Source organism: Equus caballus, chromosome 1 (assembly GCF_041296265.1).
Source record: "Equus caballus isolate H_3958 breed thoroughbred chromosome 1, TB-T2T, whole genome shotgun sequence".
In the NCBI taxonomy this organism is placed as follows: domain Eukaryota; kingdom Metazoa; phylum Chordata; class Mammalia; order Perissodactyla; family Equidae; genus Equus; species Equus caballus.
The window spans coordinates 147,846,210-147,858,429 of NC_091684.1; the positions used below are offsets into that span (position 1 = coordinate 147,846,210).

General features: G+C 33.6%; 1 protein-coding gene across 3 annotated transcripts in view; it reads left to right on the forward strand.

The window, feature by feature from the left end:
* Positions 1-12,220, forward strand: part of MNS1 (meiosis specific nuclear structural 1) — a 58,002-nt gene that overhangs the window by 12,902 nt on the left and 32,880 nt on the right. For all 3 annotated transcript variants that reach the window (XM_070236149.1, XM_005603027.4, XM_023616874.2), the window contains exons 3-4: positions 3,995-4,122; positions 11,926-12,028. In XM_070236149.1, the coding sequence (XP_070092250.1) occupies positions 3,995-4,122; positions 11,926-12,028 (231 nt within the window). The remainder of the gene's footprint in view (positions 1-3,994; positions 4,123-11,925; positions 12,029-12,220) is intronic.

Sequence of the window (12,220 nt, forward strand, 5' to 3'; positions counted from 1 at the left end):
ACTTATGGCTGCTTGGGTCTCTCAGATGTCTATTGTGTTTGTGAATATCCTCTGTTGGTTTATGAGTGTCCTTTTCATTGTATCTTAGGGGAGAGAGTCTAAGAGAAGATTTCACTCTGCAATGATGCTGACATCACTCTAGTTTATTTCTTTTTCAATTTGCATATTATAAAACTCATTCTTTGTGATGTACCGTTCTATGGATTTTGACAAATGCATAGATTTTTCTACCATCACAATGTCATGCAAAACAATTCCATCACACTGAAAGTCCCCTCATGTTGCCCCTTTGTAGTCAACCACTCACCCCTGAAAACCACTAATTTCTTTTTTGTCCCAATAGGTTCGTCTTTTCTATAATATCAGATAAATGGAATTATACAATATGTCATCTTTGAGGTCTGACTTCTTTCACTTAGCAAAACAAATTTAAGATTCCATGTTTTTGCATGAATCATTCCTTTAATTGCTAAATTTTATGTACCAGTTTGTTTTAGCCATTCACAGGTTGAAGGAAATCTTAATTGTTTCCCGTTTTTGACAATTGTGAGTAAAGCTGCTATAAACATTTGATTACAAACTTTTGTGTGAACATAAATTTTCGTTTCTCTTAGGTATCTATCTAGGAGTGGGATGGTTGGGTCATTAGGTATGTGTATGTTTCATTTTATAAGGAACTGCCAAACTGTTTTCCAGAGCTGCTGTACTATTTTGGATCTCCTCAAGTAATATCTAAGAATTCCAGTTGCTTTTTGCCCTCACCATTACTTACTGTTGCTTTTTGTTAATTGAAATTTTTATTAAGATAATTGTGGATTCCTATGCAGTTTTAAGAAATAATAGAGACAGATCCTGTATCCCCTGTACTTAATTTCTCCCAGTGGTACATTAGGCAAAATTATAGTACAATATCACAGACAAGATATCAACAATAATAACAGTCTACTAGACTTGTTCAGATTTACCCAGTTTTACTTGCTCTGTGTGTGTGTGTATTGTGTGTGTGTGTATTTAGTTCTATATAGTTTATCATGTGTGTAGGTTTGTATATCCAACACCACAGTCAAGATCCAGCAGAGTTCCATGATCACAAGGATTGCTCAGTTGGTCCTTATAAGCATACTCTTCTCTTTCTTGTCTGCCCCTACCTCATCCCTACCTTTGGCAACCATTGGTATGTTCTCCATTTCTGTAATTTTGTCATTTCAAGAAAGTTGTATATACAACTCAACAATAAAAAGATAATTTTTTAATGGGCAAAGCATTTTAGTAGTCATTTCTCCAAAGAAGATATGCAAACGATCAGTTAGCACAAAAAATATGCTCAACATCATTAGTCGTTAGGGAGATGCAAATCAAAACCACAATGAGATACCACTCAGACCCATGAGGATTTTTTTTTTAATTAAAAAAAAAAAGGAAAGTAAGTGTTGGCAAAGATACAGACAACTTGGAACCCTTGTACATTGCTGGTGGAAATGTAAAGTGATGTAGTGGCTGTGGAAAACAGTTTGGTAGTTCCTCAAAAAGTTAAACATAGTTACTATATTACCCAGCAATTCCACTCCTAAGCGTATACCCAAGATAATGACAAACATATGTCTACACAAAAACTTGTATGTGAATGTTCACAGCAGCATTATTCATGATAGCCAAAAAGTGGAAACAACACAAATGTCCATCAGCTGAAAAATGCATAAACGAAATGTGTATCTATACAATGAAATATTATACAGCCATACAAAGGAATGAATTACTGATACATGCTGCACCATAAATGAACCTTGAAAATATGCTAAATGAAAGAAGCCAAGCACAAAAAGGCTACATATTGTATGATTTCATTTAAATAAAATATCTAGAATATGCTAACCCATAGAGATAGAAAGTAGATTAGTGATTGCCAGGGGCTGGGGGTAAGGGGCTGCTATAAGGTATGGGGTTTCTTTTTGGAATGATGAAAATGTTCTGTAATGTTGAAAACTTAAGTACACACAATATGTGCACATGGATGTTTATAGCAGCTTTATTCATAATTGCCAAAACTTGTAAGCAACCAAGATATCCTTCAATAGATGAATGGTAAATAATCCAGACAACAGAATGTTATTCATCACTAAAAGTAATGAGCTATCAAGGCATGAAGTGACATGGAGAAACCTTAAATGCATGTTACTAAGTGAAAGGCCAATCAGAAAAGGCTACATACTGTATGATTCCAACTACATGACATTTTGGAAAAGGCAAGACTATGGAGACAGTAAAAAGATCAGTGGTTGCCAGGGATTTGGGGAAGAGAGGGATGAATAGGTGGAACACAGAGGATTTTTAGGGCAGTGAAATAATGGTAGATATGTGTCATTATGCATTTGTCAAAGCGCACAGAATGTGCAATACCAAGAGTGAACTCTCAACAGTGGACTTTGGGTGATAATGACGTGTCAGTGTAGGTTTATTGATTGTTACAAATGTACCACTCTGGTGCGGGATGTTGGTAGTGAGAGAGGCCGTGCATGTGTATGGGCAGAGGGTATATGGGGACTCTGTTCTTTCTGCAAAATTTTGCTGTGAACCCAAAACTCCTTCAAAAGATAGTCTATTTTTTTTTTTTTTAAAGTCCTGGAACTAGATAGCGGTAATGGTTGCACAACGTTGTGAATACTGTGCTAACAAACCACTGAGTTTGAGATTGGATTTTTTGACTTGGCATAATTCCTAGAGATTCACCCAGGTTGTTGCTTGTATCAGTACTTCATTCCTGTTTGTTGCTAAGTAGCAGTCCATGGTGTGGGAGTACTACAGTTTATTTGACCATTCATTTGCTGAAGGATGTCTGGGTATTTCCAGTATTGGCAATTTGAATAAATCTGCTGTGAAAAATGGGGTACAGATTTTTAAATAAACGTAAGTTTACATTTCTCTGGGTTAAATGCTTAAGAGTACGATTGTTGAGTTGTATGGTAATTGCATGTTAGCTTTATAACAAACTATCAAATTATTTTCCAGAGTGGCTGCATCATTTTACATTCCCACCCAGCAATGTGTGAATAATGTAGTTTCTCACCAGTGTTTGGTTTTGCTGTTATTTTTTGTTTTAGCCATTCTAATAGGTATTTAGTGATATATTATTGTAGTTTAACTTGCATTATCTCATGGCTGATGATATAGTTTTACCATGTGCATATTCTTTCCTAAATACAGAATTTAATCAAGCCTTTAGATTTTTCTACCATTTTATAGGAAATACAAAAGAGAAATTAAATGATATCCTGGGGAAGCACTTATTAAATTCAGAATGTGAGACATTTTATAGGACGTATGTCCTAATTTCTACAACAAATCAGTGGCTTGGGGGAAAAAAAAGTGTGCGTGTGAGGTGACCATTACACAATGAAGGAGACTTAAGAGAAATAATAACTAGATGCAATATGTGGACCTTGCTTGGATTTCAATTTGAACAAACCAAAAATGAAAAAAAGCGTCTTTGAGACAATTGGAGAAACCTGAATATGGACAAGGTATTGGATCTTACTAAGGAGTTGTTGATTTATTTAGACATGTTAACGGCGTGGTTGTTATCTACCTGATAAGAATTTCTACCTTATCAATATTGAATTATTTAGGTGGTTAATGAGATATCCAGGATTTGTTTTTAAAATACTCTAGCAAAAAAAAAAAAAAGAACAAAAAAGAGTGGAGTAGAAGACTAGAGGCAATGATTGGCAAAATATTGATAATTGTTGGAGGTGAGTGATGGCTGAGTGTGTATTTTAATATTATACTTCCTACTGTTGGTGATGTTTGAAATTTTCCATGATAAAATGTGCAGAAAAGTGTTTATTGAAATAGCATTTTGTATTTTAAAATAAAACAAATAGTTGATTGTTACTCTGAAGGCACTTGCAGTATTCTGTTATAAAACAGATTAAAACTTGATGGAAAAAAAATCTAATTCTGGAGGACAAATAACTGAAATTATTATTTTTTTATTCAGGCAGAAGAAAACAAAAGGTTGAGGGAACTCCAGCTTGAACAAGAAGAAAAATTGGCTGTAGAATTGGCAAAACTAAAAAATGAAAGTCTAAAAGATGAGAAGATGAGGCAACAAGTAAGAGAAAACAGGTATCTTGGTTTCTATAAATTTGATTTATTTAGTCTTTATCTTCAAATTTTTACCTGAGAGTGGAATTGCCTTATATCATTGCACTCAGTTAATATTTTGCCTGGAAATACTTAGTGCTTTAAATCCTACATGTATTTATTTGAGAAAATGAGTTGTATTCGTAGAAGTAAAGTATTAATATTTAAGGTGAAAATAAATGTCAATTCCCTCTACTCTTTCCTCCAAACATAATTTTTTAAATGACCTCTTATAAAAAATAGACTCATGAGTCCTAGTCCTAAGAGAAACATTAGGTGACATCTAATTTAATTTTATAACCCTATGTAAATTTCCTGCAGTATTTCTGGAGAGTGGCTGGTCAAGCTGTGGTTCAACACCTTTAGTGAATGCAATAGGAACTTTCTTTCTCATTCAGCCCTAACTTCGAATAATCTTTTTTCTCCTACTGTTTCAAAATTAATATCTCTGTGCCTTCCATAGATTTATCTCAGTTCTGCTATCTGATAATAAATACATAAATAAATTTAGTGCTTCTTTAGGACATCTTTTCATATTTATGAATCCACTATATGTTTTTTTCTGTAAGTTAAATATCCCACATTTGTTCGTTTGTTCTTTATATAACCTGGTTTCAAGCTTCTTTTCCATCCTGGTTCCCTTTGTAGAGGTAATTTAGATTATTGGTGTTTCTTAACAAAATATTACCCCCACAAGTATGGATAATACTTCAGGGTACTACTTAGTACCCCTAATAGTGGGACTGTTAACCCCACTGTTCTAGAATATGTTTCTTATGTTCTTGGAAGATCAAGTTACTTTTTAGGGGCTGCTGTGTCACACCATTGATTAAAACTCAGGGCTAACTAAATGCCCACCCCATACTTATGTAGTTGAATATATTGGAAATTTACTTGGATAGTTATTACATTTTATCTTAACTGAGCAAGGCTTATGTAGAATATTATATAACTCATGGATGAGCTTTAGGGGTTTTGAGCCTCATTAAAGTATATTTATGGGTTTGGCAAATGTACCCATATGTATTTTTCGGGGCCCAGAACTTTTATCAAATTCTGTAAGGGATTTCTAATTTTTAGAAAAAGATTTAGAATTACTGCTAATATGTTCATATTGTTCTAGTCTTAAACTCTCTTTTGGACCTTAATTCTCCAATCATTGTTAGCTATCAGTCATAGTTTTATATTATTATCATGTTTTTGTCTAATTCACTGATACAAGAATTAAATAGAAAAGCTTTCCACTTCTAGCAATTGCAGACTAGGTGATTCAGATAAACGCTCCCTTTGAGAACAGAATATCTGAGAAAGTATAAAAATAAGATCAGGGAGAGGAAGGAAACCACAATGATGAGCCTGGCATTTGTAGCTGCATTTCTTCTGGAAGTTTCTGCTGATTCCAAGAGTACGGCTTAGAATTGAGAACTGAAGCAGAGCTTGGCCGATAAGCGTATGGCAAGGTGTTCAACATCATTCTATGAACTGTACACTTAAGATTAGTGCACTTCAGTGTATGTTTTACTTCAATAATACAGAGTTTAATTAGATTTTATTGGATAGAAACAGATGAAGAGGTAATGTGTGAGCAGGTTAATGGAAAACATCTAGAATAAAGCACAGAGAAACACAAGGAGGGATAAATATAGAAGAGAACTTAAAAGAGGCATGGGCTATGGTGTAAAGTTCTAACAGATGCATAATTTTAGTCTTGGTAGTGGAAATGAAAGAGGATGATGCAGAAGCAGTGGTTGAAGAGATACTGGCCAAGAATTTCCAAAAATGATAAAAGACATAAAGCCACAGGTTAAAACACAATGAAGAATGAAAAGCACCCCTATGCTCAACCTAGTCAAACTTTTGAAATCCAATAATAGAGAAAATCATAAAAACCACAAAAGTATCCACACACAAAGGACTATTACCTTCAAAGGAACAACAATAAGAAATACGACTGAATTTTGAGCAGCGACAGTGGAGACTAGAAGACAGTGGATTTAAAGGGCTGAAAGAAAGTAATAGCCCATCTAGAATTCTATACCTTGGGAAAATTTTCTTCAAACTTAAGGCAGAAGTCATTCAGTTGAGTACTCTTTCAAACAGAGTATGTTCCCTCTCAGCAGTGTCAAAACTGCTAAGAGTTTTTTTTATTTTGTGCATCAGCTGTAGTAAAATTTTAACTAACATGCAGAAATGGACCATTTTTTGGTCAGTGTATTTGTCTGCAAATTGGCAGGTCTAAATTCAAGGAAATGTTTGCTGTGGTACTTAATATGTATCCTAAGTAATTCAAAATCACCTATGTTAAGATTAGGCTCTTTAAATGTAAAAGAAATTCATTTTAAAACCCAGGGTAAATTTTTAACAATCATTTAAATTTATTTTGAAAATAATTGTTTGAGTTCAGAAGTCATGAGACTCTTTTGTTATTTGATTTTGAACATGTGATTTTTTTTTAACCCAAGAACATTTTTAAAAGGCAATTTAATTTTATCACTGCTTTTAACTAGAGATGGGAAACTCACTGCCTATTTTTAGAAATCCTATCTTAATTATTAGCACTAATCAATTAATAATTATAATTAATTGTATAACTAATTATTTATAATTAATTGTAAATTATACAATTTGTAATTATTACATAATTAGCAACTATATATTTATTACATAGTTAATACATATCTTTATGAAAGCAAGAACAAGCACTTATTATATAATTTGTATTTAACTTCAGCACAAACTAGCTCAAAGAAGAGACAGAGAGATTTCTTCCCTTATTAGATATATAACCAGTTCCTTGCTGATGCCAGTACACTTATATTCCAGACTGATAATCAAGATGTTAATTATTAAAATAAAGTAGATGAAATGAATTAAAAAATAACGTTTTCAGACAAACAAAAACAGATTGATCACCAATAACCCTGCATTAAAGGAAATACTGGCAGTTATTCTTCAGGTAGAAGAATGAAAATGATCCTAACATGAATTTCAGAACTTCAGGAAGGTAAATGTGTAGTAAATCTAGGTGAAATTTGAATGTGTGAATCATTTATTGTAATGTCTTTTCGGATTTAGAATATATAAAGGGTTAGAAATAGAAACTATAACAAAAGTGAGATAGGAATTAATTGGAGTAAAGTGGTCAAGAATCTTTAGTAAAAAAATGGTCAAATTTTATTAGACTCGAAACAAACATGTTGTAATCTCTGTAACAAAAAGTTTGGAAAAGAATATACAATTAACAAATAGAGGAGAAAATGTGATAATAAGAAATGATGAATCTAAAAAGGGGCTGTGCAGAAAAGAGTTAACATAGCAGGCCTGAGACTGATATCCTTAGAAAGTCCTGCTGGCAAGTTTGGTCCTTGGCTGGCATCTGGAAACTTGGATTTTGAGAAAGTTCCCATTTCTCTATGATAACAGTGCCTAAACTATTTGGAAAAACAGTTTCTTTTCTGCTGAACTCCTGTTTTCCTTCTGGGAGTCTGGACTTCTGGTATGCACTAGGCAGAGGGTACCCTCATGACCAGCCCCTAGTAAAAACCCTGGGCCCTAAGTCTCTAGTGAGCTTTCCTGGTAGACATTTCACACATGTGGTCACAAGTCATTGCTGGGGAGTTAAGTGTGTCCTGTGTGCCCCCACTGGGAGAGGACTTTTGGAAACTTGCAACTGATTTCTTCAGGACTTCGCCCCAGGTGCCTTTTTTCTGTTGCCCATTTTGGTCTGCATTTTACTGTAGTAAATCATAGCCGTGAGTGTGACTATATGCTGAGTCTTGTGAGTCCTCCCGCTGAATGACTGAATCTGAGGAGGTGGTTTTGGAGACTCCCAACATAGAGGCAAAAGAAGAGAAAAGAGAACATAGGGTAGGTAGGACAAATAGAAAGAAAATACTAAGATTATAAATTTAAACTCAACTATATTAATAGTTACAGTAAACATATTTGAACCATTTACTGAACAAATGGTTATGCCAGAACAAATCAGCTTTTCAAAGCATTTAATTCATACATAGTATGTTCTCTGACCGCAGTGGAATTAAAGTAGATATGGTAACGAGATAACTAGGCAATCTTTGTATGTTTAGATATTTTGAAATGTACTTCTGAATAACCCCTAGGCCAAAGAAGTAACCAAAATTGAAGTTAGAAAGTATTTTTAACTGAGTGACAATGAAAATACCACATAGTAAAAGTTGTAAGAGTGGAGTGACATAAGCAAAATGGTGGGGTAGGCAGCCCTACGCTCCTGCCCCTGTCAATCAAAACACAAGTAGAAACGGTTAGAACCAAGTCTGTAAGAACTCTGAACAACAGTCAAAGGTTTACAGCAACCCACTGACTGCTGAAACAAGAAAAAGACAACTTAGAAACAGTAGCAAAATCTGTGGTGTTTTTACTTGTCCTTCCCTCACCCCTTCCAGCTCTGAGGCACACAAAAAAAAAGGATAAATGCTTCTGCTTATATGAAATATTTAGAACAGGCAAATTTATAGAGACAGAAAGTAAATTAGAGGTTACCAGGGGCTAGGGAAAGGGGAGAATAGTGAGTTATTGCTTAGGTGGGTACAACATTTCTGTTTGGAGGATTCCATCTGGAATTGTTAGAAAACAAACAGAAAATTTCCATCTGGAATGTAAACAATGTAGGAGGAGGGCAGTAATAAAGATAAGAACAGAAATGAGTGAAGTAGAATGTAAACATAAAGTAGAATCAGCAACGCCAAGAATTTTACCTTTAAAAAGGTAAAATTGATAACCCCTGGCAAGAATGATAAAATGCACAAATAGAATACACAAATACGATTTTAGGAATGGATAATGGGATATCACTGTAGATGGTACATATATTTACTAGCTCATAGGATATTGTGAACAGTTTTATGTAAATAAATTTGAAAATTTAGATAAATTACTAAATAGCACATTTTACCAAACTGACGCTAGTAGAAATAGAAACCTGAATGTTCCTATAACTTTTAAAGATATTGCATCTATAATTAACCTTGTCCACAAAGAAACCTACATGGCTAGGTGGTTGATTAGTGAATTTTACCAAACATTCAAGGAAGAAGTAACACGAATTTTACATAGTTTTGTAGAGTGGCAAAAGAGGGAACTTTTCCCGATTTATTTTAATCAGATCAGTACCTGAATGGGACAAGAAAATTATAGACTAATCTTTCTCATGAATTTAGCTGCTGTAATCTGAAATATATTAGTCAATATCAAATCCAGTGGTATGTAAGAAAGATAATACATCTGACCAAATTTAATTTATTCCAAGGGTGCAAAGTTGGTTTAACATTAGAAAATCAATAAATATAATTCATCCTACTGACCGAATATAATAGAAAAACCATGTGAGCAGGAAAAGCCAGTTGATATAAATCAATATCAATCTATGATTAAAAAAAGATTATCAAACTAGGAATAAAAGGGAATTTATAGTAACATCATACTTAATGGCCAGCGTTAAACACTTTCTCTCTGACGTTAAGAAGAAGACCAGCTCCATGACATAGTGGTTAAGTTTGGTGCACTCTGCTTTGGCGGCCCGGGTTTCCACCCCAGGAGCAAACCTACACCACTTGTCAGCCATGCTGTGGCGGTGACCCACATATATAAAATGGAAGAAGATTGGCATGGATGTTAGCTCAGGGCTAATCTTCCTCAGCAAAAAAAAAAGAAAGAAAAACAGGGATGCCTGCTATAACAGCTTCTATTGGTCATTGTATTGGACACACTAACCAGTGCAATGAGGTGAGAAGAGTAAATGAAAGATGTTAGGATTGGCAGTAAAGAAATAAAGCTTTCATTATTCACAGATCATATGATTATGTATGTAGACAATCCAAAAGAATTTACATATAAATTATAAAAATAAGTTTAGCAGTGTTGTTGAATATGAAGTCAATATATAAACATTAATTGTATTTCTGTAAATCAACAATTAGAGAATGAAATTTTTTTAATGATTTGTATAAGAGCATAAAAAATATCTAATGAAAGAGGTATAAAACTTCAATAACAAAACAGAAACAAAAATAAACCATTATTGATAGACTTTTTAGAAACCTAAATAATTGGAAGGATCTACCAAGTTTGTTGACTTGAAGACTCAGTATTGCAAACCTGTCAATAACTCTCCAAATTGATTTATAAATTCAGTACAGTCCTAATCAGAATCCCAGCCAGTTTTGTTTCTTGTGAAGTTTGGCAAGCTGACTCAAAAATGTGTATGGAAATGCAAAGTACCAAGAATGGCTAGGACAGTCTTTAAGAAGACAAAAATTTGAGACGACTTCTCCAGGATATGAATATTTGTTATAAAGCCACAGTAATTAAGGTAGTGTGGTTTTAGCACAAGATAAACAAATGGATCAATGGAGTAGAAGAGAGCAGTTCTTCTCAACCAGAAATTTAAGCCGTAATGCTTTAAGGCATTCATTGTATGTAATGAATTAGTTTACCTCCTATAGGTCTAACATAATACCAGCTATATACCATCTTTGAGAAAATTAAAAATATAGTCACTTAATTTTCTACGAGGCTTGATTCTCTTATGGAATGCCGGTTGAGGAAGGATGGGATAGAAAATCTAAAAACAGGCTCATGGATATATGCACACTTTATGACAAAACTGGCACTGCTGAGCATCAGAAATGGGCTTTTTTTAAATGGTACCAGATCAATTAGATATGCATATGGAAGAGAATGAACTTGATTTCTACCTCACACCACACACAAAATCAATTCCTGAAGGACTGTAGTCTAAAAGTGAATGGTAAAACAACAAAACTTTGAGAGAGTAATGTAAGAAAAAATCTTTATGTGTGTGGGGGGGGCAACATGTCTTAAAACATGACACAAAAGTCATTGACAATGAAGAAAAAGATTGGTGAATTAGAATACATCACTTCATCTAAAGAAATCACTTTGAGAGTAACCACAGACTGGAAGGAGATAATTGCAATGCACGTAACCAACAAAAGACTTGTATCCAGAATATATAAAGAATATTTATGCAATAATAATAAGTAGATAGTCCAGTATAAAAATAGGCAAAAAAGTATATTGAACAAGAACTTCACAAAAGATGTATAAATGACTCAAACATATGAAAAAGTCTCAATTCTATTAGTAATAGGGAAATGTAAATTAAAACCCCAATGATATATTACAGAGATTATCTGAGGCCAGCCCCCATTTTTTAACAGATAAGTAAAAAGCCCAAGGAGTGAAGCAGACTTGCCCATGGTCACTCCCTCTTCAGCAGCATCGTCATGAAATAGTTACCATTTGTAGAATGTTTACTGTGTAACAGGTACTTTTCCAAGCTCTTTATACACGTTCGTTTGATTCCCACAACTCCCCCTTTCACAGGTAGCAAAACTGAGGTACAAAATTTAAGTAACTTGCTTAGGTTTAAACACCTCCACTATAGCTCTTTTCACTTGATAGTGTTAGTAGCTGGACAGAAATTTTAACCAAATTGGTAAAGCACCTTTTCTGAGCCAGGCACTGACAGAAAGATTTTTAGTGATGATTATTGAAAATAAAAGAGTTACTTTGTCTAAAAATGTGATTACAGTGTTCCCTTTCATATGCATTCTGATTTTTCTTTGGATGAAAGAGAAAAGGATATTTTTTTTTCAAAATATTTAAATAATAAATATCTTTTACACATTTCGAAAAAAATTCTTTAAATTTCAGATATGTATTATTTTTAAAATAGAGAAATACAGTCTTCAAATTTAAATTTGTCTTTTTTTTTTTAAACAGTATTGAGCTCAGAGAATTGGAGAAGAAATTAAAAGCAGCTTACATGAATAAAGAAAGGGCAGCTCAGATTGCTGAAAAGGATGCCATTAAATACGAGCAAATGGTAATCATGTTGTGTTCATTATGTTTTTCTATTTTTAGCTTCATTTAGAAAATCAAAAATAGACCAATGTTTTGAAAATTGTTACATACTATAAAGAATTTACACTGCTAGATTTCTCAAATACTTTTATGCTTTTCAGATCCTTAAGGTATAGGAATCATGGCTTATTTAATATTTAGTCTTGTTTAATTT